The sequence below is a fragment of the Diceros bicornis genome, chromosome 7 (assembly GCF_020826845.1).
Source record: "Diceros bicornis minor isolate mBicDic1 chromosome 7, mDicBic1.mat.cur, whole genome shotgun sequence".
Lineage (NCBI taxonomy): Eukaryota > Metazoa > Chordata > Mammalia > Perissodactyla > Rhinocerotidae > Diceros > Diceros bicornis.
In genome coordinates this window covers 55,496,906-55,522,948 of record NC_080746.1, presented here as the reverse complement: position 1 = coordinate 55,522,948, position 26,043 = coordinate 55,496,906, and the positions used below count along the sequence as shown (strand labels likewise).

At 50.2% G+C, this 26,043-nt stretch overlaps 1 protein-coding gene across 1 annotated transcript; it reads left to right on the top strand.

The window, feature by feature from the left end:
- Positions 1 to 6,029: 6,029 nt before the first annotated feature.
- Positions 6,030 to 24,762, top strand: MOGAT2 (monoacylglycerol O-acyltransferase 2). The gene is made up of 6 exons (XM_058544532.1): positions 6,030 to 6,132; positions 11,323 to 11,501; positions 20,446 to 20,650; positions 21,003 to 21,177; positions 21,824 to 22,023; positions 23,435 to 24,762. Exons 1-6 carry the CDS (start codon positions 6,042 to 6,044, stop codon positions 23,587 to 23,589), a joined length of 1,005 nt encoding a protein of 334 aa, XP_058400515.1. The 5' UTR covers positions 6,030 to 6,041; the 3' UTR covers positions 23,590 to 24,762.
- The last annotated feature ends 1,281 nt before the right edge of the window (positions 24,763 to 26,043 follow it).

The window sequence follows — 26,043 nt, the reverse complement described above, 5'->3', positions numbered from 1 at the left end:
ACACGTGTACAGTGACTGATGGAAATTAGACTTTTAGCGGTGAAGACGATGTCTATAGAGAAGTCTAAATATAATGATGTACACCTGAAATTTACATGATGTTATAAACCAATGTGACCTCAGTAAAAAATAAACCCCACGTCAAGAGCGAGATCACCCAGGGAGAGAGTGTGGATGAAGCAAGAAAGAGGCCAGGACTTAGGTGGGTTCAAAATGGTCTTAAAACAAACAAAAACAGACAGAAAAGGTCATGTTCATGTGGCGAGCTGGGGAAACCTGATTAACCTCTCCAAGTTTGTTTCCTCCTACGTGAACTGAGATGATACTTCTTCCTCAGAGGACCAGACTGCAACGCACAGGACACACAAGCAGGGACTCAGCAGATGACACAGCCCTAGGAGGGCTCAGAATTCTCCATCCTGACAAGGCCGCAAAGGGACAGACTAGCTCTTCTCCAGCCAAAGCCAGTGGCAAGCGATCCCTCAGCCACCTCTGTAAGTGAGTGTATCCCCCTCAACAGCTTTGCCTATCACCCAGGCTCCTCCCATCTCTCGCCGCTCCGCCCTAGAAAGGAAGTCCATCCTGCCCGCAGCTTCTCAGAATGACCAGCAGAGGGAGCGCCTCCTCACGGCTGGTGCTTGCTGGCTCTCCTCTTTCTCTTTCCCTCTACCCGCTTTTCCCCTCTTCTGTATCTTTCATCAAAACTTTCCCCTCATCTTCTCCGCGCTAGACTCTCTCTCTCATACGAAGACACAGAATTCCTGAGCTTGAAGATTTCACGGACTGTTCGAGAAAGGAAACCAGTTATAATCATGGAATGGAGAGTATGGCAAAGGGGAAACAAGGCTCTGGAGTAAGAAGGACCCAAACTGAACCTTCGCTCTGCCTCCTGTGAACTGTGAGATCCCAGAGAGGTCACTGCACCCTCAGAGCTGTGATGGGACCCACCTCTACTCTGGAGGGTTGTTGTGAGGATTACATGAGATGCCAGTTTTCATGTGTGTAAGTTGAGATACCAATAGCACCTACCTCATAGGGCCGCTTTGGGAATTAAGTGAAATATGCACAGAGATTGTCTACTTCAGAGTAGTCACTCAAAAATGCCAGCTCTTTAATGGGTATTAGTATAAAAGACAACTCAGAGTAGGTCCTTAATGTCAATTCTTTCCCCTGTAGCTCTAACCCCACCTCCATTCTACACCTGTAGAAACTGAGGCCCAGAGAGGATCTGTGCTTCCTCAAGGTCACCCAGGGAATGAGGAGCAGAGCAGGGACCACTCCATGTCTTTCTTCTGTGCCAGCAGCACAGACAGAAATCCTTGGCTCTTAGGCCCAAACTGTCAAAAAAGGTTCCCTTCATCTTTTACTAAAGGCAAGAGGCCACCAGGATGGCAGAGCAGGCAGGGCCTTTCCCACAGAGGTGGGGGCTCAGCACCCAGCAGCTGATGGAGGCCTCTGCACAGCACCCACCTGCAACACTTGGCTTGGGTCTTAGGTCCATTTGGTTATTTCTCGTTGGACAATTCAGCCTGTTGGCTGGGAGCTCTGAGGCATTCAAGGCCTTTACCAACTGGCCCTAATTTAATTCCCAATCCATGCTTAGCTCCCTCAATTTTCCCAGCACTTTATGCTCTGATACTTTAATTAAGTCGTTCATTTATTTGATAAATATTTGAGTGTCTACTATGTGCCAGACCAGGGAGGTCTTGCCACTCGTGGGCTTGAAAGGGCAAGAGGAGGGACCTATCACTGGAGCCTGGGGGAGTGGCTGAATGGAGACAGCCACTTGACAGGAGCTGTGCAGCCAAACCATGGAGACCCATGGAGAAGGGCGGGAGTAGAGGAAACTGCTTTGCTGATGAGGAACATAGGCGAACACAGGACCAAGGGAGTGTGTGTGTGTGTGTGTCTCAAAGATAGGCAGGTTGCTGTGCTGAGAACCTAGTGTTGAAATGAACAGAGATGAAAGTAGTAAGAAAGAGTCAAATGGAAACGCTAGAACTAAAAAACAGAGATGAGAATTTCTCTGGGCTCGTCAGTAGACTCAACGCATCCAAAAAAAGGAGGAGTGAACTTGAAGATAGGTCAATAAAAATTACCCAAACTGAAACACAAAGAGATAAAGCACTGAAAATAAACACACAGAACAGAGCATTCAAAAGCCGTGGTACAATTTTAAACAGTCTAACATCCACATAATTAAAACCTCAGAAGGAGAAGAAATAACAGAGCCGAAGAAATATTTAAGGAGATAGGCTGAACATTTTCCAAAAATAATGAAAGCTATGAAACCATAGATCCAAGAACATGGAGAATCTCAACAGGATAATTTTTTTTTTAATCCAGACACATTATATTAAAACTGTTAAAAACCAAAGGTAAAGTGAAAATCTTCAAGGCAGCCAGAGAAAAAGATACATTACACACAGAAGAACAAAGAATAGTATCTTTAAAGAGCTGAAAGAAAAAAAGTTGTCAAACCAAAAATCTATACCCAGTGAAAATATTGCTCAAAATTTAAGGCAAAAATATACATATTTTTAGACAAACAAAAGCCAAGAGAATTAATTCCCAGCAGACTTATGCCATAAGAAACTTTAAAGGAAGTTCTTTAGGTAGACGGAATATGATACCAGACAAAAACTTGGATTTACACCAAGAAATGAAAAACTCCAGAAACAGTAAAAATGAAGACAAATATAAAACACTTTTAGGGCTTTCCAGGTACACAATGTTATCATCTGCAAGGGGTAGATTTACTCTTTTTCTCCCCAATTCTTATGCCTCTTATTGATTTCTCTTCTCTAACTGCTTTGCCTAACGCCCAAGTACAACGTTGAATAGTAGAGGGCCTCTTTGGTTTATTGCTGATTCTTAGCGGAAATGCCTCTAGTATTTCCCTATTAAGTAAGATTCTAGCTTTAGGAGCAAAGTATATATATTTTATTATATTAAGGAGACACTCATCAATTTCACTCTGTGGTAAGTTTTGTCAAGGGCTTTTTCAGCATCTATGGAGATAATCATATGATTTTCTTCTTAAATCTATTAATCTGATGTATTATATTACTGTTTTCCCTAATCCCACTTGTTAGTGGTATATAGTAATTGATGTTGGATTGTTTTCTAATATTTTATTTAAATATTTTTCATTAATATTCATAAGCAATTCAATAAGTCTATAGTTCTTTTCGTCCTGCTTTCTAAAAAATTGAGTTTAAATATCAATGCTATACTTGCTAGATAAGGAAGAAACTAGAAGCTTTGAAACAATTTATGGCACATCGGGGCTATATAGTCTTCACAGATTTGGTAAAATTCTCCTGTGAAACCATCCAGGCCTGGTGCTTTTTTTTGTGGGGAAATTCCTTGATAATTTTCTCTATTTCTTCTACAGAAATTAATCTGCTTAAGTGTTCTATCTTTAATTGAGTCAATATAGTAAATTGTATTTCCCTAGGAAAATCTCGATTTCATCTAAGAATGCAAATTTATTTGCATTGAAGTTTGCGAACTAGTTTCTTTTGATTTTTTTATTGATGTCATAATAGTTTATAACATTGTGAAATTTTAGTTGTACATTATTGTTTGTGAGTCACTGTATAAATTCATCCCTTCCCCCCTTATGCCCACCCCCCCCAACCACCTGGCCCCTGGTAACCACCGAACAGTTCTCTCTGTCCGTGTGTTAGTTTATCTTCCACTTATGAATGAAATCATGCAGTGTTTGTCTTTCTCTCTCTGGCTTATTTCACTTAACATAATAGCCTCCAGGTCCACCCATGTTGTTGCAAATGGGACGATTTTTGTCTTTTTTTATGGCTGAGTAGTATTCCATTGTATGTGTATGTATATATATGTGTGTGTGTGTATATATATATATATATGTATATACCACATCTTCTTTATCCAATCATCAGTCAATGGGCACTTGGGTTGCTTCCACTTCTCGGCTATAGTGAATAATGTGGCAATGAACGTAGGGGCACTAGCTGGTGACACAACCACTTTGGAAAACTATGACTTTATACCAGGAAACCCAGCAATTCTATTCCCAGGCACATACTCAACAGAAATATACATAAATGTGCACCAAAACGTGTACAGAATACCCATCCTGCTGTGTGATGTAGAGGAAAGCTACTAAGAGAGTAGATCCTACGAGTTCTCACCATAAGGAGACATTTACTTTTCTTTTCTTTTTGTCGTATCTATATGAGATGATGGGTGTTAACTAAACCTATTATGGTAATCATTTCACTAGATATATAAATCAAATCATCATCCTGTATGCCTTAAACTTTATACAGTGATTTATATCAGTTATTTCTCAAGAAAGCTGGGAAAAAAAAAAAAAGAATGCCCATAGCAGCACAACTCATACTAGCCAGGATCAGGCAACAACTCAAATGCCCATCAGCAGTAAAATGGACTAATTGTGACATAGTCAAACAATGAAATCCCATATGGCAATGAAAACAAATGTACTAGAAATACACACAATTTGGCTGACTCTCAAAAATATAATCTTGAGCCAAAGAAGCCCGTCCCAAGAGAGTATATATTGTAAGATTCACTTTTTATAAAGTTCAAAAACAGATGAGGATGGTGATGACCTCCAGGGAGCAGAGGAGTGACGAGGACACAGGGGTGCTGTCTTGTTGTATTTGTTGATCAGAGTGGTAGTTACATGAGTATGTTCACTTTGTGAAAATGCATCACTCTGCACACTCAGGACTTGTGTGTTTTACTGTATGTTTGCTATACTTCAATTCAAGGTGCACATTTAAAAGGATTTAGGAGAACCAACTGATAGATGTGGATGGAGAGGGACAGAAAGAGTCTAGTGTGACTCTAAGGTTTTGGCCTGAGGAACCAAGTCAATGGAGTCACCATTTACTGAGATGGCAAAGAGCAGAGGAAAGGCCATTGTGGGCAGGTGAGGAGGAATCAAGTTCAGTTTTAGACATGCTCTCATGGAGGTACCTAGCGGGCTTTCAAGTGAAGATGTCAAGTAGCCACCTAGATATTCAAGTCTGGAGCCCCAGGGGGAAGTCAGAGCTGGAGATGCAGATTTGGAAGCCTAATTGTGTAGATAGAATACAAGGCCGTGAGCCTGGGTGAGATCTCCAAGGGGGTGAGTGTGGGGAGAAGAGAGAAGGTCCACGGACTGGGGGAGCAGGAGGGTGCTCATACATTTAGGCTGGTGAAGGATAAGGGCCATAAAGGAGACCAAGAAGCAGCCAGAGAGGTAGGAAGGAAACCAGGAGAGTGTGGTGTCCCAAGTGTCTCAAGGAGGAGGGAGTGATGAACCGTGTCTAAGGCTGCTGATAGGTCAAGATGAGATCTGAGACTTGACCCCTGGATTCAGTGCCCCGGAGGCCGTTGGTGAACTTGTCAAGGGCAGTTGCATGGAGTAGCGGCATCTGAAGTATGGAGTAGGGGAGGACAGAATGGGAGGTGAACGCGTGGAATGCAGATAGCTCGTCCAAGAGTTTTGCTGTGTAGGCGAGCTGAGAAATGGGGCAGGAGGTAGAGGAGAGGGTGGGGCCAAAGGATTTTTGGATGGGAGCTATTACGCCTATTTGTGGAGGGGAAGCAGTAGACAGGACAGGCAGGAGACAGGAGGCAGTTATCGGAGCCAGATCACTGGGTGGGAAGAGGACAGGACTGAATTATACTTGGGGCTTCATTTGCCAAGTAAAGGGCAACATTTGAGCAATCAGAGAGAAAGGTGATCCAGCAGATAAGACATTGCCTGAGGAGGCCACTGCCCCTGGATAAGAGCTGTATGTTTCCTTTTCTTCCTCCTTCCTTTAGCTGGGCCCAGGGCAGGGAGATTCAAAGGTTTCTCCTAGAAAACAGGTCTCCACCAGGGTGGGGCAGGGCGGCCTTGGGGCTGGACTAGGCTGGGCGGGGCACCCTCCTCCCATCTCACAAATGCTTACACAACCTTCAGCAGCAACAAACACCACTGGGTGCCTTGGACCACACCAGGGTTCAGAGAAGCCTCCGGAGCTGGAGCCGGCAGAGGAGCCAGCATGGTGGAGTTCGCGCCCTTGTCCGTGCCATGGGAGCGCAGGCTGCAGACTTTTGCGGTCCTGCAGTGGGTCTTCTCCTTCTTTGTCCTGGGTAAGGAGGTCTGGGCTCGGGGACAGGAGACCATGGGCACCTGCCACTCCGGGTGCACATAGTGCATTGATGGCGAAAAGACATTCATCCTGAAGCGGGCTTTGCTGCACTCAGAAACTCTGCTCAGAGAGCCTTTTGGGCCTGCCCAGAGGCCTTGGGAGGGTGTGGGAGGGTGGGGGGAGGGTGGGGTAGAAGCTATCATCTGTGGTTTTGGCCAGGTTACTTACCTTTCCTGGGCTGTGGGTTCCACCTTAGTACTAGAATAGAGAGCCTGCCTTAGGCTGCCTGGTGGCATGGGGAAGGATCTAGGCAACTGTGGGAAAGTTCCAGGCTTCTCGGCCTGCTCAGAGGGGATGGATTTCCTTTTTCCCTTTCAGAGAGGAGGAAACTGAGACTTGGGGGTGGGGAAAGAGGGGAACAGGGAAAGAAATGGAGGGGGAGAGGAGGTACGGGCTGAAAGCGGACTGGGGAGCAAAGGGGGTACCAGGCAAAACTGGGTCAGACTCCGGCTGGGCAGCTGACCAGCTGTGCGAGCTTCGTGGGCTCACACCTGATATCTCGATCTCATCATCTGCAGAAGGGGAGTAACCATGCTGACCTCACAGGGCTGCTGTGGGATGAGATGAGGAAATGTGCTTACTCCACTTGGCCTAGCCCGGGGCTGGGATCACACGGGAGGGTTAGGTCCTCTTGCCCACCTCACCCCCCACGGTGAACACATCCATCATGGCCAGGGAGCCCACACTGGCCCAAACTCCAGCTCTGCTGAAGGGGACGTCTTTGAGGAGGGCCCGGGACCGTGGGGAGAGAGAGGGACTGGGAGCAGTGGGATTCTGCATCTCATCTGCCGGCACCAGACTGAGTGGGAACTGCTACCCCAGGGCTGGTGTTAGCCTGTACACAGATGCCACTATCCTCGTGATAAAATATGGAGATACATAAAATATGGGCAGACAGGTTAGTCAACAGCCATGTCACGCACGTGCGCGCGCGCGCACACACACACACTACATACCATATACACCAGGTGCTCCCTCAGAAGCTCCCCACTATTTTGCAGCTAAAGGATTCACCCCCAGCAGAGCAGGCCCTCCAGTACTCTGCCCCCAGCATCCCTTCTGATTGATCTGCGTCTCCATCCTAAGGTCGTTAAACATTTTAAATATCCCTGGTTATCCCCATTACACAGATGAGCAGAGACACTAAGTGCCTTAAATGCCCCAGGCTGTAGACCCCAGTCCTGGGCTCCTCCTATTGCCAAGGAGGAAAGGGAAGGAGACGGACGGAGGAGGGAGGAGAGAGGACAGAGGGAGTGGAGGAGGTGTGGACTACAAAGTAGAGGCCGGCAGCGAGAGCACGGGGAGGGAGCTCTATGCCCAGGGCAGGCTGCAAGTCGGCTGGCTCCTGGACAAAGGGCACTAGGGGCCCAGAGCCAGGCAGGCTGTGGCCTAGGGGTCACAGGGAGTGAAGGGCATCATGTGCAGCTTGCCTCGTGTGAGCTTTGTGAGCAGGAGTATGTCTGACTGGCCGTGCCCACCCACAGCCCTGCAGGCTCCTGGCCCGGGAGCCTGGGGATGTCGGGAGCAGCACAGAGAAGTCAAAGTAGCCCAGGGCCTGGAAGGCTAGAGGGAGGGCAATGGAGAAAAGGAATCTGGGCCAGGGGGTGCCAGTAGGAGGAGGTTTTACCTGATCCCTTATCCTGAGGGCGAAGGGAGCCCCAGGAGGCTTTAGATGGGGGCGTGACAGGCTTCAATATGCGTGTTAAAGGTCCCTGCGGCTGCAGTCAAGCTATCTACTGTGTTTGGGGTGTGGGGAATAGACCGATGGCAGGGAGCAGTCACCATCTAGATCAGGGGTCACCAAATTATGGCCCATGGGCCAAACCCAGCCCACTGTTTGTTTTCGTATTTGTACAGTCCATGAGCTAAGAACGTTTTTTACATTTTTAAATGGTTGCATTTAAAATGATTACGTGCCCACATAATGTAATATCCTCCAAGTTGTGTCTTGAGCCTCAAAGTCTAAAATATTTACAATCTGGCCCTTTAAGAAAAAGATTGCCTCCCTGGTCTAGGGAGGCTGGCAGCAGGTGGAGAGAAGTCACCCCGAAAAAGAGAGATTTAGGAGATGGGGTCCACAGGGCGGGATTGAAAGGGCTTCCAGTGGAGGAATAAAGATGATGCACATTGATTGAAGAGCTGGTTCATGCAGGAGTTAGAGGAGGCATTTTGGGCAGTAGCAAAGAAGTGGCCAGAGAAGTCAACTAGGGCCTGTCCCCAGGACTCAGAGCTGAGAGCCAAATACTTCCCAAATGTGTTACTTGTTTACCGTCTGTTTCCTTTCCTCCTCTCTGCAACTCACACACTTACGGCAGCAAGTTAAGCTCCATTCAAACATTTTGTCTTGTTCTCAGCTGCATCTCCAGCTCCTAGAAGAGTTGGAGTTGATAAATATTTGTTGAATGAGTGAACGGGAGCATGATGTAGCCAAAATAGTAGGATTGAATCCCAGGTCCCATCCTACTAGCTTGCTGTGTGACCTTAGCCAAATCGCATACACTCTCTAGACCTTTATAAAATGGGGTTTTAAATTTTTCCCTCTCAGAGTTGTGAGGATGAAGTGAAAGAAAGTGTCTCCCTTTTTAAATGACCTACTGAGTTGAAGGGGGAGCTCAGAGTGAGAGGGATGGTGAGGTTGGGGAGAGGTCTTTATGGTCAGGTGCAAATGCCCAGTGTTCTATTCCTAACGTTTTTTTTCTGACTGCAAAACTAATCCATACTACTGTAAAACACTCAAACAAAATGTGTATCCCAAAAGCAAAAGACTTCTCAAAATCCTACCCTCCAGGTAGCCACTATTAACAATTTGTTTTTATTCTCTAGAGCTGGTTTTCTTAAAGTGGGAACCACCCACACAGACTTGATTTTGCCCAAGGGGAGAGGGCCCTCACTGCAGTTCTTTATTGTTTTTTTCACATTAAAATTTTTTAATATAGAAAAAAACAAATAAGACTTAAGTCAATCTGCCTGCCATCCTGTCTCCTTCCTCCAGATCCGTGGGACTCCTTCCATCCTCTATGCATGTGCAACCATATATGTGCAAATGATCTTTTCCATACAAATAGTGGCATTTTATTCCCACTCTTCTACAACTCTTTCAAAATTTTTATTAAAAAACATTTAAGACAAACACAAAGGTGACCAAGCCACAAGCAGTTGGTGGTCCTCTCCTGCCCCCTCCAGGAACCACAAGGCTGATGTGAGGATTAAGCATTGGTTACAGCAGTGACTGACTGACCGGAGGGTCTGGGATTGAGGGGGAAATGCCTGGCGGGAGGAGCCGCCCGTGAGAATAGAGACTCAGGGCTACCTTTCCTTCCAGTTTTCCAAGAGACATCAGATGTCGGGGTTTGTATGTGAAGCCTCCCCATTTTTCATTATTAATAACTAATTCAATAGTATTTTAAAATAAAGTGCAAAGATGGAAGCAACCCAAGCGTCCATTGTTCCGTCAATGGATGAATGGATAAACAAAAAGTGGTATATACCTACAATGGAATATTATTCAGCCATAAAAAGGAAGGAGATTCTGACACATGCTACAACATGCATGAACCTTAGGGACATTATCCTTAGTGAAATAAGCCAGTCACAAAAAAACAAATACTTAATAATTTCTCTTATATGAGGTTCCTAAAATATTTAAATTCACAGAGACCGAAAATAAAATGTGGTTGGCAGGGACTGGGGGAGGTGGTTATGGGGAGTTATTGTTTAATGAGTACAGAGGTTCAGTTTGAGAAGATGCAAAGAGTTATGGAGATGGATGGTAGTGATAGTTACACAACAATGTGAATGAACTTAATGCCACTGAACTGTACACTTAAAAATTGTTACGATGATGAATTTTATGTTATGTATATTTTACCACAATAAAAATTTAAAAAACAAAGTGCCCCAAACACCACACTGGAAAGTCAGCTCTACAAGGGCAGGAGTTTCTGTCTGTTGTTCATTGCTGTCCCACCAGCACCTGGCACATCATAGGTGCTGTGTGTAAAGCGAACATTTGTGAGCCCCAACCCTACATCATGTGGCTGGTGAATTTTACTACTGTTCAGACTGAGTCAAAAGTCTCCTCCTCCAGGAAACCTGCCAGGAATGACAGACCCAGTCCACCCTACTTTCAAATGGAATATGCATCTGGAGGCTGACCTTTAAGAGCATAAGTGCATGGTGTTGAGTAGAGGGAATAGGATGGGGAGGGAGCAATATTCTAAGGGAAGGATGCTCCATCGGGATCAGATCAGGGACGACCCACAGACCATCTGATCCTGAGATGAAGCTGGGCTTAGCCTGCAGCAAGGGATTCAGAATCATAGGTTAGAGGGAAATTCCTCACTGGCCCAGGTCCTAGCCCTGCTGCACCCCTGATCTGGGGGCCAGCCGGGGATTAATTTCTTTCTTCCTCCCTCCTTCACCAGGAAAGGGCATTGCAGGCAGAGGAAACAATGAGCAAAAGCTAAGAGATTGAAGGGTCTCAGTGAGTTGTAGGACCACTGAGCAGTTTACTCTGGCCAGAGCATTGGGTGTGAGGTGGGGAGGCGAGGCTGCAGCAGGAGGGGGTTGGGCCAGCTCCTGGGAAGCTTGGCTGCCAGGCTGAGCTGCTGGGCTGTGCCTTGAAGTTATGGGAAAGCCATGGAAGGGCTTTAATTAGAGGAGGAATCTAGCCAGATTCATCTCTGGAAAGATGGGGCAGAGGGTGGACAGAAAGCAGGCTGGGCAGAAAGAGCGTCCTTTTTCTCTGAGGTCCCAAAAGATGGAAACTAGAAACAGTTAATACAATCAGTTGTCCATCAGGCACTTATTGAGCACTTGGTGAATGCAGACTACTATACTGTGGGTGGGGGTGGGGGCGGGGACTGGAGTGACTAAGGCAGCCTGATGCAGGGGGCAAAAATGAGTTTTGGAGTTAGGCCTACTTAGGTTCAAATCCATGCTCCTGGTGTGACATTGGGCTGGCTGTATTCCTTCCTCCTTGAAGGCATGGAAAGCTCATCTCTTCCTCCTGGGGCTGAGGGCTGGACAGGACAGTGCCAGTGCTGGGCACATGGGGAGAGCTTGGTCCGGGCAGTCTCACCCCCTTCTTCTCACACCTCTGACCACTGACAGCTCCTGCTTCCCTCCCCAGCCCAGATCTGCACTGTGGTCTTCATAGGCCTCCTGTTCACAAGATTCTGGTTATTCAGTGTCCTGTATGCTATCTGGTGGTACCTGGACCGAGACAAGCCATGGCAGGGGGGCAGGCGCAGCCAGGCCATAAGGCGCTGGGTCATCTGGAAGCACATGAGGGACTATTTCCCCATCTCGGTGAGTACTGGGTCTGGCTGTGGCATGGCCAGGGCTGTAGTGCCCCACGTCGCCATGGGGGAAGTGTGGCCCTGTGTGCAGTGAGCAGAACACTGGGCTGGGAGGTAGGCGCGGGGCTTCCACCACTGTGTGGCCTGGAAAAGGGTCCAGCTTCTCTCTGGCTGTGGTTTCCCACCTGCAGGGATGTGGGGCCATATGAGGACTGATGAATGTATAGGATTTGCAGGAGCTCTGTGGGGCATATAATCTGGCACATGGATGTATCTTACAGGCGTAAACCCTTCAGCAGCCCAAGTTTGGGGGTGAAGGTAATAAACTCAAGGTCCTAAGAGACCATCTGGCCCCACCCTCCATCAGATGAGGAGACTGACACCCAGAGAGGGACAAAGGTGTGACTAAGGTCACACAGTAAGTTCTTTTACTGGTTTTACAGTTTGCATATTACCTGTGGGTAAAGGGTCAGAACTGGTTCTCAGGTTCTATCCTGCCCCTGACTCTGGTATGTTATGTGTCTTGGGCAAGGCCTTGCCTCATTCTGAACCTCAGTTTCCCCATGTATCCAGTAAACACACTGATCCTTCCTACTCTGAGTGTCATTGAATCTCTGACTCTGACTCAGGGCACCTCAGGGCCATGTGGACTCTTAACCCTGGACCCAAAGATTGGTCCTGAGTGAAGCAGAGCCCTGAATTTGAGTGAACAGACCCCTCGGCTGCTTCACTGAATCCCAGGCAGACTAAACCTTTGGAGGTAAGCAGCTGGGCAGGGATGGTTTACTGGCCAGATGGGACAGGATGGGGAAGACAGTAGGGACACAGAGGTGCCAGCCAGGGGCAGCTGGCCCTCCTCTGGAAACAGGAGAGAAGAAAGTATAGAGTGTGGCCTCTGGAGCTAGACAGACTAGGTTCTAATACCAGCTGTGTGACTTGGGGTGAGTTACGCAGTCTCTCTGAGCCTATTTCCACATATGTAAAGTGGAGACGATGCCAAATACGTCACTGGGTTATGTGGATACAATGAGACAGCAGATCAAGTACCCCACAGGTTCTCAGTAAACTAGTAGCTGGTATGATTTTACTGAGTCAGTGGGGACTCTGGGGGGACCTGGGCATGGCTGTGGGTCTGGGAGGACTCTGATAGCCAGAGCCGTGCTGCTGTGACCTTCACGCCTGCATGGCTTCTCCCACCCCTTCCAGGAGCCCCATCTCTTTCTGCCCCTCCAGGAATTAGGTCCCCAGCTGGTAAAGGGGGAGAGAGTGGAGGAAACAGGTTCATAGACGTTAAATAATTCACCCAAGTCATGGGCATTCAGCAGCAGAGTCAGGGCTCCGCCTTGCTCTCTTCTGAGAGTCCTGAGGCCCAGCAGGGACTAGCACAGGCTGAGCAACAGCTGGGGTGCAGGAGCCCATTGCACCCCAGTGAGCAGGGCCTCCTGGGAAAAGGGCAAGGGTGAGATGGAGGGGGCAGGGGCAGGGGCTGGGCAGAGGGCAGGAAGTTGGCCAGCAGAGACTTCCATGCTCATGATGGGTGGTAGATGTTGAAGGGCAGAGCGAGTGGGCAGTGCTGAGCTAGCCCGAGGGACCCGGGTTGGGGGCAGTCTTCCCAACCCCCCACATCTGCTTCCTCTGCAGGGCGCCCTCCCAGGGTCTTGTCAGCAAACACGAGCAGGGCTTGCTGGGTCCCGAGAGGAGCCATGGGCATGTCATGGGCAGAGTCCCTCATCTCCATCCCAGGACCTCTGAGCTTTGAGGTTCTGAGCTCCCTTCCCTCCCCCTCCTCTTCCCAGGCCAGGGCTCGCTCTTCTGTGCCAGGAAGGTCAGAGTTCCCATGGGAAAGTGTGGCCTTAGCCTGGGAGTGTGTGTGACGTCAGCCACCAAGCCAAAGAAAACCTGAAGCAGGTTCTGGCCTCTGATCGAGTTTTGTGGATTCTGGCTCTGTGGTCTCACCTCCCACTGCAAGCTGAGTCCTGAGTTCACCAGGGAAGGAAAGGTGCCCTGTGAAGGGAACAGCACAGGTGCGGGCCCAGAGCCTGCCACCATATGGTTTTGGGGCAATAGACCTGATGCTCAGTGTGTCTCAGCAGAGGGCACACCTGTGATGAGGCTGGAGAGGTTTTCAGGGATAAGGTATCCAGGCCACTAAGGCGATTCCACAGAACTGGGGCTCTTCAACTGCAAGTTCTCCAGGGGGCTGTTTTCCAGTCAGCCGAGGGCCTCCAAAGGTCGGCATCTGGTCTCTTTGCATCTGGAGCTGCTGCCAGAAAAATGGTGCTGAGGCAGCTCTGCACCTGTCCTACCCACGGCCCTTCCTACTCCTCCCCCCGCCAGGTGCCTCTCAAGGAGGGTTTCTCAACCTCTGCACTATTGACCCTGAACTTGATCTGCAGAAATTCTATGTGCACAATGTATCAGGATTGTTGCCCACGGCATGCCTGTTGCATTACCACCTGCAGAGGGCAAGATGATGTGCACTTTGAGTTGCCTGACTTAGGCCGGGAGCCTGCCGGGGGTGGGGGGTGCTGTGGCCTGCAGGTTCCCTTTCCCACAGTCTCCCAGGAGACCCTCCAACTCTTCCACACACCTTTACAGTGTGGGCCCTGCAGGGATCTTGGGGTGGGCAGGAGGCAGGGACGCCCAGGCCAGCAGTCCCAGCTGTACTGGAGCTCTCCTGTCAAAGGGGTGTGCGTTTCTGAGCTGCTATCGGTTCTCACTGTGATTTTATAAGCTAGCGTCTAGTGGTGGAATTTTAAGCAAAGTTAGGAACCTGTTTCCAGGTCTTGGAGCTTTCTAAACTCATCCTATAGGCTTCCTACAGAGCTGAGGGTGGAGAATCAGGCAGTGTTTCAGATTTCATCATTCCGAAGCCAACACTGTCTCTACTGGCCAAGGCCTGAGGAGGGGCGAAGTGCTGTGGCCAGGCCTGTGACCTGGTGTCAGGCAGCGCTGCAGGCTCAGGGCAGCACGGGACCCCTTCCTGACCCTGCCCACTCACACCTGGGACCATCTCTTGGTTCCTCTGCAGCCTGCAGGCTGTAGGGACTTTGTGTCCCCCCTCCCAGCCCGGCCACCTCCCAGCACACTGAGATCTCTTAACCTGAGTCAGAGGGACTCAGGTGGCCAGCCACCCACCCAGGACAGAACTCCAGCTTACACAGCCCTTGGACGGGGTGCTCGCTTCCTCCTGCGATGGCCCCTTCCATTATGGGAGGGCTCTGCCTATGAGAAGGTCTTCCTTCATGTGGAGCTGGGGCCTGTCTCCTGTGACCCTCCCAGGAGTCCTACCTCTGCCTTGGGCACAGAGGTCCCCTCCGCCCTGGGGCTGCCAAGCAGAGATCAGGGGGCCTCCCTTCCTGTGCACTTCCACGGCCCTTCCTGCCCCTCCCTCTCCCAGCCAGGTAGCTTTCTCCACCTCAGCACCATCGCCATTTTCAGGCTGAGTGATTCCTTGTGTGTCGGGGGGTCTACCTTAGCCTCTACCCACTAGATGCCAGTAGCACCGCCCTTTACCAGTGGTGACAACCAAAAATGTCTGCAGACTACCAAATGTCCCCTGAGGGGGCAAGGGGGACAAACTAGCCTGGTTGAGAACCACTGCTCTAGAGCCTGGGGCCTGTCTCCCAGACTCCTCCCAGGTCTCACCTTCTCTCCTCCCTACTCCCTAGTCCTGCCCACAGTCACGTCTTTATCTGACCTCCACTTCCGCCAACACCGGCTCTACTCCATCCTCCACATGGAGGCCAGAATAATCCTCATACAGTGTTAGAACACAGCAGTGACTCTCACCACAGCTAGAATAAACTCTAATTTTTGCCATGGCCTGCAGATCCCTGCACTCTGGCCCTCTGCCCACGCCTTGCCTGCCTCTCCTTCCCCCACTGCATCCGAGTCCTCCAGGCGTGAGCCCTGTCACATGTGCTGGCTCCTTTACTTGAAGTGCACCCTTCACCCCATTAACCCCCAGCACCTTTCACTTGGGGACTCCTACAAGGCGGCAGAAATACACACGGAGACAGGCTGCCTGTGTTCAATCCTGCCTCTACCGTTTTACTGGCTATGTGACCTAGAGAGGTTAATTAACCTTGTGTCTTAGTTTCCTCATCTGTAAAATGGGGCATTGATAGCAATACCTCCCTCGCAGGTTAACAGGGGATGGAGCGAGGTGGTGTACATAAGGTGCCTGGCACACAGTGGGTGCTGGGAATGTTCACCACCTCGGGCATCTGTGCAGCTCTCAGTGCCTGCACAGACTGGGTTTCTTCAATTTTAAGATACCCTCAATGGTAAAATGTACCAGTATTTTGTGTACCACTAAGAAAAAGGTTTTTCCAATTAGAATTGTCAAATGCATCTTAATAACAAAATCTTAAGATGCGAAAAAAAGGTGCATCTTAGAATCAAGGGAATATATCCACAGATGTCAATGAGTGTCTGTTCAACGAGTGTATGACTGTGGAATAGTGAGAGGGCAGGGCTGAGAGCTTATCCACCGAGGAGCCTTTCCTTCCATCTGGTTGTGATGGGAGGAGACAGGGAAGGACCCCAGTCCCCACAAACACACACACACACACACCCCCACAAACACACACACAGCCAACTGCCTGAACCTGGAAGGGGACTCCTATGCTTTAGAGTGACATTGGTATATATCGAAATCCCCTGAGAAATTTGTCACAAACCAGATGCCTAAGGCCAGATCTGGACCTACTGCATCAGACCCTGCTTGCCCCACACTTTGACCCGCCAAGTAACAGAAATACGTAAATAGGTCATGAACTGTTTCTCCAGGGCCAGACCCCGGAGCAGGGAGAGGCAGGCTGCTGATGCAAGAATCGCCTTCTACTGGGAGAGGAAGTCTGAGAGTCCCGGACTTTCCAAGTTTGACAAGAAATGAAAAGGCCCCAGAGATAGTCCTGAGTCTCGGGGTATCTCCCTTGGTCTGGAACAAAGGCTTCCTGGCTCTCCTTGGTGCTCTCCACAGGAGATGGTGGAACTCAGATTCGGGTCCTCTGTGTGGCTTTGGGCAGGTCACTTACCCCTCTGCATCTCAGTTCGCTCAGCCATCAAATGGGGGCTCTCACACTGTAGCCAGCCTCCCGAGGGCCGTGGTTAAAGAGGCTAGTGGTGTGGGTGCTTCATGAACCATAAAGGAGCCATCAGGACAGTGGGCTCTTGAGGCATTTGGGTCGCCCCAGGGGTTTGAGAGGGCACACGGGCATTTGTCAAGAGATGGGACTGGACAGACATAGTAGAGACATAGCCCCTCGCTGTCCTCCCTCCCACCCAAGGTCCAGATGCCCTCTCACGGAGGGCCTGCTGCAGGCCTGTGGTCTTCTAGGCAAGGGTCTTGGGGTTCAAAGTAGCAATGCCCTTAGAACTGAAAACATGTCCTCACAAAGACTTGTACTCAAGTATTCATGGCCACATTATTTGTAATGGCCAAAGGGTGGAAATAACGCCAATGTCCATCGACTGATAGACAGACGAACAAAATGTGGTCTATCCACACAATGGAATAGTATTCCACCGAACCAATGGAATGAAGTACCAATCCATGCTGCAACATGGCTGAACCTTGAAAACATTCTGCTAAGTTAAAGAAGAGACACAAAAGGCCACATATTGTGTGACTCCGTTCATATCAAATGTCCAGAATAGGCAAGTCCATAGAGGCAGAAAATAGATTAGTGGTTGCCAGGGGCTGGGGGAAAGAGGTGAGACTGCTAATGGATATGGGTTTCTTTTCGGGGTGTTGAAAATGCTCTGGAATTAAATAGTGGTGGTGATTGCACATCTTTTAAATATACTAAAACCACTGAATTACACACTTTAAAAGGGTGAATTTGGTGGTGTATGAATTTTATCAATAAAAAAATAGCAACCCCAGAGCTTAGCCTAGCCTGGCCGTCCCCTTCCCCAGCCCCCGCTGCCTGGTGCCCAGCCCAGCCCTCAAGGCCATGCCCCTAGAGAAGGCTTTCCCCAGACAGCATCCATCTTTGTGCAGTCACACACCCCTCCTCTAAGAGAACTGAGGGAGCAAGACAGAGAGCACAGCACTTTACAAACCTTCCCCTCTTTACCTCCCTGAACCTCCCTGAACCCAGTAGCAACCCTGCCAGAGAGGCATTATCACTGTCCTGTGGGACAGAGGGGAAACTGAGGCACAGAGAGGGCAGGGGCCTGGCAAAGGTCATGTGATGAGCCAGTGGCAGAACCTGGATCTCCTGACTCCCAGCTCAGAGTCCTTTTCCCTGCTAGTAGAACTGAGGTGACACATCAGGACAGGATCAAGGGCAGGGGGCCTTCCTTCCAAGGCAGGCTGATCAGCCTCTCCACCCATGAGGTCATGCTTTCCTTCCTTCACTCCACAGTCTTTCCAGAGCATCTCCTCTGCTCCAGGCCTGCAAGGGGACAAGACGTGCATCAGGCAGGTGGTCTCTATTCTCAAGGCCCTCACGGTGATGGTGTGATACCACAGGGGACAGATAGAGGAGGTCAGCACAGAAAGACAGCAGTAGAGACCATGTCTGGGGAGGCGCAGACTGGGCCTCAGTGAGACAGCGATGGCCCCACCAGTGTGCACACTTGGACACACCCATGTAGATGCATGTGCCAGTATTGGCACACTTGCCTCGACACAGGCCATCATCCTCACCAGGATATTTCTCTACACACAAAGCCTTCTTTATTAAGGGGATAATCATTACTTCATTCATTTGTTCATTTATTTTATCCGTTTCATTCATTCATTCATTCATTCATTCATTGTTTATTTAAAATGGGTAATACAATCTTGTTCAAAATTCAAAAGGGACAAAAGGGTGTGTAGTAAAAAAGCCCCATCCCATTTCACCTGCCATCTCCCCAGTTGCTTCCCCAGAGGCCACCCTGACGGCCAGTGTCTGGTGAATCCACACACAGCAAATGTGGGTTCCCCTCTCGGCACAGCTGGTGACCTTCTACAGGCATCATCGTGCCCTTTGCTTTTCCACCTAACAAGCGACTGTGGCCACCTTCCCGCATCAGGACGGGAAGAGCTGTGTCATGCTTCTCTATGGCTGCACAGTCATCCCTTGTGTGAATGTTTCATAATTTCTTTAAACAGGCCTTGTGGACGGACATTTGAGTGGATGCTAAGTTTTTGATATTACCCAAAAATGATGCTGCGGTTAGTAATCTTGTTCAGACGTCATCTTGCACAAGAGTGAGAAATTCTGTAGCTAAATTCCTCAGCAGCGAGTTGCTGGGTTAAAACGTCCGTTACCTTTTTTGGTTGTGATACATATTGCCAAATCACCTTTATGGAGGTTGTACAACATTACCTTCCCACTGGCTGACAAAGAGGAATCATAAGCAAGTGCTGCAGAGCAGGGAGCCAGGTATGTTTTTAAAGAAACCACCGGATGGGTTCCCGAGAAAGCACCTTTCCCAATGAGAATAACCAGAGATTTCTCTGCTCTGTGTTTTGTTTTTTTTTTTTTTTTTTCCACATCAATAAATCCCCCACTGCATGACTGGAAGAGGTTTGTCATTGTCTAGGAGACAATGGCCCTTCCACCTGTGGCCCCTGCAGCCTTTCTGCAAAGATTCAGTGGATAACCAGGAGGGCGTATGGGGCGTGGCAGAAACCAAGTCAAAGTCAAGGACAGGATAGTCTGGGCTGTTCAGCCCAGATGGGGCAGACAGGCTAAGAGCTCCACTGCTGTCCCCCAGGACCCTCGAGGCTGTTCTGAGGGCAAGCAGCCAGGCCTCTGTGGCCCCTAAAACAGCAATAAGAGTCCTTAGGGAGTCACCCACTGAAAGTTGCAGCTTGATGACAGGATGAACTTACACCCTGGCAAAGCTGAGCCACAGTGGAAAGGGCCACCCCAGCCCGGGAGTGCAGGTTACACGGCCTGGGCAGTCCTATCAGGGAGCCTCCTGCAAGGGGCTTGGGACTTGGGACAGAGGCCCTGGGGCCTTCAAACTCTGGTGGCTGTGGCTCCCAGAGAGCAGGGCACTGTAAAGGGTGGGCCCTGTGGTTCCTGGCAGGGTGGGGAAGGGATCAGTTCCCCACTACAGACACACACACACACACACACACACACACACACACACACACACAGAGTCACTGCCCACAGCAATAATCTTTGCTGACTTGGCTACATCGCAGCCTGTCCAGTAACCAGCAGGGAACAGCATCTGTTGATGCAGTTCCTGCCCCCTCCACCCTCACTCCACTTCACAGAAGCTGCTAATGACAAACGGCTCTCCTCTCCCACTCAGTCGACAATGTCTAGTGTTCCCTGCGACACCTTCCACGATGCAAGCCAGACCAGACCCAGGCAAGTCGCTGTGCCAGCAGAGCTGCCCGTGGCCGGGGAAAGAGTGGGCAATGAAGGTCTGGCGTGGGGGAAGCAGAGAGCCACAGGGGAGACACTTGCGTTGTACAGCAGGGTAAACAGGACTAGAGCCGCCCTCCTGGTCTGCATGCTCTTTCAACCTAGCAGGATGCCGCTCCTGACAGATCTTGTGAATGCTGGCTCCCAGGTCTTAAATGTGAATTTTTCTTATATGGAGTTTTGTTAAAATGGGGCTCTTCCAGCACGGTGGTGCCCCTGTGTGGCTCTTTGGTGCCTTCAAATTATATCCTGTCATACTGTAGCCTTGGAAAGTCCAGGGCATGCTCAGACCTGAGCTTTTCAGCAGTCCTGTTTGAGGTAGGCGGGAGAGGGCCCATGTCTCCATTTTACAGACGAAGAGCCCGAGAGGGGAGCAGTTTGTCCACAGCCGGCAGCAGAGCCGGCACCGCGGCATCACCAGGCACATTCACACACCACGTCTCAATCTTCCTAAGAACCTGAGGCTCAGAAAGAGGGAGCAACTCGTCCAAGAGCACAAAAGTGAGTGGCAGAGTCAGGGTTGGCGCGCAGGTCCAGGCCTGGCTCACCAGGTTGCTGTCCCTGCAGCTGGTCAAGACCGCGGAGCTGGACCCCTCCCAGAACTACCTTGCTGGCTTCCACCCCCACGGGGTCCTGGTCACTGGAGCCTTTGTCAATCTGTGCACTGAGAGCACGGGCTTCCCTTCGCTCTTCCCGGGCATCCGTCCTCATCTGATGATGCTGCCCTTGTGGTTCCGGACCCCCTTCTTCAGGGACTACATCATGTCGGCAGGTGAGTCTTCCCACCCCTGAATAGCCCAGGAAGATGAGGCTGGAGGCACTGGAGGAGGGATCTGGGGAGAAGGGCTGTTCTATACTTCTTCGAAGAGCATGTGCAGTGAGAGAAGGAGGCTAGACCCAAGGAAGTGCTTCCTACAGTGCTGTGCTAGGCCAATGAGCTTGGTGAGAGGGTGAAGAAGAGGCAAAGGACTCAGTTCCAGTCCTCAGGGAAGTCCCAGCTAGAGTGGGTGGGGTGTGGGACCCAGGCCTCGGTGGACACTGCTGGTGATCTCTTTCTTGAGCTACATCCACCCCCACGGTCCCTGCCCCTCACCCCATACCTCACCACCTTCCTCTCTCCCCAGGGCTGGTCACATCAGACAAGGAGAGCGCTGATTACATTCTGAACAGGAAGGACGGTGGCAACCTGCTGGCTATTGTTGTAGGGGGTGCCCAGGAGGCACTGAACGCGAGGCCTGGAGCCTACAAGCTATTGCTGCGGAACCGCAAGGGCTTCGTGAAGCTTGCCCTGCTGCACGGGTATCTGGGAAGGGCACTCTCAGTTCAGCTAGAGATTGGCAAGGATTATATTTTGGTGGGAAGACAGCAGAGACTACTACAGATTCTATTTTGGCAGGGAGATTCTCAGTCCGTTCACAATGAAGATTATATTTTGATGAGAGATGTACTGTCTCATGCCCAAATACCCAGAAAAGATTCCAGAAGGGACACTTGGTGATCAAAGGGACTAGGTGGGACGGGACATATTGCCCAAAGCCGGCACTTGATCTGAGACCTCTGGGATCTGGGAGAATGGAGTTTGGGGTGTATCGCAGAGCTGTTCTCCCACTTTGAAGCATCTTTGTGGAATATAAGCCAGCTGGAGCAGGAGAGATTTTTTTCAAGAAATTTTGAGGATGTTTCATATCTGGGAGCACTCTGCAGCATTCTGCTCTACTTGTCATGGTGCAACCAGGAGGTTGTGGCCCTAAGACGGGCCAGGAACTGCCCAAGGTCGGAGAGTGAGGCCATGACAGCTCTGGGAGAGAACTCAGGCCTCCTACTTCTGGCCCAGGGCTCTGTCCTCACCTCCACTTCCTGGTCAATGGGTCCCTGCAGGTAGTAGGTGACCAGTTTGGGCCTTCCTCAGGGCCTCCCACATGCCCTCTCTCCTCTTTCCCTTCAGGGCAGCTCTGGTGCCAATCTTCTCCTTTGGGGAGAATGACCTATTTCACCAGGTTGAGAACTTGCCTGGCTCCTGGTTGCGCAGAATCCAGAACAAGCTGCAGAAGATCATGGGTTTCTCCCTCCCGCTCATCCGTGGCCGTGGCGTCTTCCAATACAGCTTTGGTTTTATGCCCTACCGCCGGCCCATCACCACTGTGGGTGAGCCAAGACCCCGGCTGGGAGGGAGTAGGCTACAGGGAAAGGGGCCTGGTCTGTGTGCTGCAAGGGGACATGGAGATGGGCCCTCATGGAGCTCAGATTCTAGACTGGGAAACAGACACACAAGCAGATAACCCCTATACAAGGCAGTGTGGGATGAGAACCATAGCAGAGGCGCAAAAAACAATAGTCACTACTGGTTACTGAGCCCCTGGTGTGTGCCAGGCTCTGCACTGGCTCCCTTACATGCAGCAGCTCAGTTTATCCAACAACCTTCAAGGCAGGACAATTCTCTCTATTTCATTGATGGCAAACTGACGCTCACAGAAGTTAAGTAACTTCCAAAAGATCACGCTGCCTTTGAGTAACAAAGTTGAGGTTTGAATCAGGATCTAGTTGACTTTTTATTATGCCAGAGAAGAAGGGTTTAATTCTGACCCAGAGGACCTAATAAGGCTTGAAGAAGGTGGATACAAGGGAAGGGCATTCCCAGTCTGTTAGAATTGTGTGTAAAGTAGCAATCAACAGGCTATGAATTAGCATCTGAGGGATTTTCCTATAAATAATGGGCATGAGCCTTAGTGCATGGACTTAGCACCATCTTTTTCGGTTATTTGGATCCCTTGTTTGCTTTCTTCTGGGTTCCTCTGACAAAGCCTGTAGAGAGAGGTCCATTCATCTCCATCCACCCATTTATTTGTTAGTTGAGCACAGACTTGGTGAACCCCCTAAATCATGACCTTCCCTGTGTTGTGTGACAATATTTTTATGAATGTTCATACTGCTGCTGCCTCCAGAGCTATTCCCAGGAGAAAGCAGAGGAGCTGTCTTCTCAGCCAGGCAGAGCCAGAGGAAGGAGATTAGGGCCTTCCTGACTCCTCCCTAGAATGAGGGGGGCTCTGCAGGCCAGCATGGAGGGAGAGGGGGGAAGAGCTGCCTGGGCGGTGGGCCCACCTCATCCTAGAAATACAGACACTTTGAATCGTGGCATCTTACACTCCCAGAACTATACGGCCTGGAGATTACGAGCACACCCCCAGAGTTTGAAAGCTGGCACTGATTCTTCTTGGCCATGTGACCTTGAACAAGTTACTTAACCTCTCTGAGCCCCACTGCCTCACCTGTCAAATGGGAATAATAACAGGTTCTGTCCCTATAGGATTGTTATGAGGATTGAAGGAGATAATGCATGTAAAGCACTCAGTACATTGCCTGGTATGTTGCTGTTATTATATCAGAATCTTGGAGTTTCTCTAGCATCTTAGAATCTGTCACCTGAAATTGTGTGGAAAGGGATGGCAGTAAGAGCACTTTCCTGCAGGAATCACCCCGGGGTGGGCACCTTCCCCAAGGGCCCCTGCGACCCTGGTGGTTCCTGCTCTGAGCCACCGCCCACCGTTGTGTCTTGCAGTGGGGAAGCCCATCGCGGTGCAGAAGACACTGGAGCCCTCAAAGGAGGAGGTGGACAGGCTGCACCAGCGCTACATCAAGGAGCTGTGCGACCTCTTTGAAGCCCACAAGCTCAAGTACAACGTCCCCATCGACCAACACCTGGAGTTCTGCTGAGCGCCTCCCCAGAGGAGGGGCTGCCCAAAGGGCAGGGCTGGCATTAGGGAGCCCAGCCGGAGGTGCCGTGATCTGGGAAGGCTTCCTGGAGGCATCTGTTGAGCGTATCTCCAGAGCCTTCCCAGACTCCTACGAATCCGACCCGTGCCAGGCCCCAAGTCACAGTCAGCAACATGGCCGAGGAGACCAGACTCCGGCACTGGTGATTTGCATTCCTGCTATGAAATCTCTGCGATTCTTCCTCTTCTTGGTCTGCTCGTATGTGAAACGGGAGAGAGGGCTGGAAGAGAATGATTTCTGAGGTCTCTGTCCTCTGTTGTAATGTCACTCAATGGGCAGGAAAAAAAGAGCAGCAACCAATTACCAGATTTTTCTTCCTCTACCTTGAGTGACAGCACAGAAGAAGCCACCAGCCCCAGCCGCTTCTCCTACGAGCTCTCTCATCCTCACCCTGGATGTCCCAGCTCCTCCCTGCCTAAGCTGGAGAGGAGAGGGTGGCCACGAAGGCCCTGCATTCCCCCTAGGGAGCTTCGAGTTTCTGGGTCCTCTGAGCTCTGGAGTGGCAGCCAGAGGGGACTGGAGGTGGGTAAGGAGAATTGCACTCTGTCACTGGCCGTATGACTGTGAGCAGGCCTCTTCACTTTCCCTCTGCACCTCAGTTTCCCCGACACTATGATGACGTCTGAGTCTCAGCTCTGACATCTCATAGGCTGAGAGGTCACAAGGGCACCTCTTATTCGTCCTTCATAACGTCAGCCCCTGACCTTGGCACAAAAAGGCAGCTCCGTAGAAGTCAGTTCAGTAAATGAAAGGATTCTATTTTAGCCTTCTCCTCTTCCTCCCCACCCCCCAACCAAGAGGGCTGGTCAAAGCCTTGCCTTTGACCCCCAGCCTGGGCCTGTCTTACCTTTCCAGAAGGTGGATCAGAGTGGGCCAGGGAATGCCATGTTACCCCTTCCTTCCTGATCTGTCCACCATGCTTACCATGTCTGGCCCTGTTCTGCTGGGAAAGAAGGGGAAAGGATACATAAAGACAGACTGCAGACCAGCCCAGAGAACGAAGACCAGACGTGAGGAGTGCATGTGTGTGTGTCTGCACGGTAGGCAAGATGGGGACAGATGCCCTGACGAGAAGAATTCTGGATTCCCGGGTTTGGGACCTGCATCAATAGTGAGGGGACAGAATGGCTGGGTAGGACCATACTTGTGAATCCCCTCACCTTCCAGCGGGGAAGCAGGTTCTTTTCCCTCCGGGAGCAGATCACACCAATAACCACAACGTGAGGGGCATTTTGAGAAGTGTCAATTTGGGTTCAAATCCTGGCACACCCCTTTTCAGTGACCCTGGGCAAGTCTTATCACCTCCAAACTTCAATTTTGTCACCTGAGAGATAAGGATTACAATATCCACCTCCAGGACTGTGAGCAGAGTAAGATAATATTATGAGATACTAAGCCTGACTCCGCGTCCTGTCTGGAATGATGTGGAGGACGTGTAAACTAGTAGTCAGGTGACAAATGTACCCAGTGTCTCAGGGAGGTGCCTGTTATCCTATGAGGCAGCATGTTCTAAGGGTCACAAGAGAAGTGAGAATACAGAGCAGTGGGGTTCAGAGGAGGGAATGATGATTTCCAGCCAGGGGAAGACTTGCAGGAAGTGACAGGTGGGCAGGGCCATGAAGGAAGGGCAAGATTTGCAAAGGATTGTAGTTACCCGTTGATGTGTAATAAACATTCCACAACTTAATGGCTGAAGACAGCAAAGATTCTCTCACAAGCCTGAGGGTTGGCTGGGTGGTCCTAGGTCTTGCCTGGGCTCTTGCAGCTGCCTTCTGTCAATGGAAGACAGAAGATGTCCATCTCAAAGCTGGTGGGTGGGCTGGGGCTGGGGCGCTGGGGGCTGGACCCGCTGGGCCCTTCTCTACACTGCCTGGTCTTTTAGCATTCAATGGTGGCTGGATTTCGAAAGAATGAGAGCAAGGCTGCAAGGTCTCTTAAGTCCTAGGCTGCACAACTTGCAGAGTGTCACTTCACTGCATTCTGTTGGTCAAAGAAAGTCACGAGGCCCGCCCAGATTCAGGAGTGAGGAACGGACGCCCCCTCTGCACGGGAGGAGCGGCAACGTCACAGTACGAAAGGCTGGGGACACGTGGAGGGATGCTTGAGGCCATCTTTGCAAATAAGCCAACAAAAAGTTACAAATGAAAGCCTGCAGCCAAGCCACCCCCTCTCCACACACCCTGGAATTCCCTGTGTGACTGTGATAAAAGCCGTGGTTTATCCCATAGCTCAGCCTCTGCATCACTGCCGTCCCCACCTCGCTCTCCCCAATCCATCCTTCACGTGCAGCCACAGTGAGCTGTCCAAAACAGAAACCCTGTCACCCCTACTCACAATCCTATGGCTCTCCATTGCTCCTAGAGTTTGTATCAGCCTGGATCCCAGCAGGGACCA

What these genes read in the sequence shown, in the direction of transcription:
- MOGAT2 (XM_058544532.1), top strand. Translation starts at nt 6,042, where the DNA reads ATGGTGGAGTTCGCGCCCTTGTCCGTGCCATGGGAGCGCAGGCTGCAG. An exon ending in AAGCTTGCCCTGCTGCACGG is followed by an intron (nt 21,178 to 21,823) that starts GTATCTGGGAAG and finishes CTTTCCCTTCAG; the next exon opens with GGCAGCTCTGGTGCCAATCT. An exon ending in CCGGCCCATCACCACTGTGG is followed by an intron (nt 22,024 to 23,434) that starts GTGAGCCAAGAC and finishes TGTGTCTTGCAG; the next exon opens with TGGGGAAGCCCATCGCGGTG.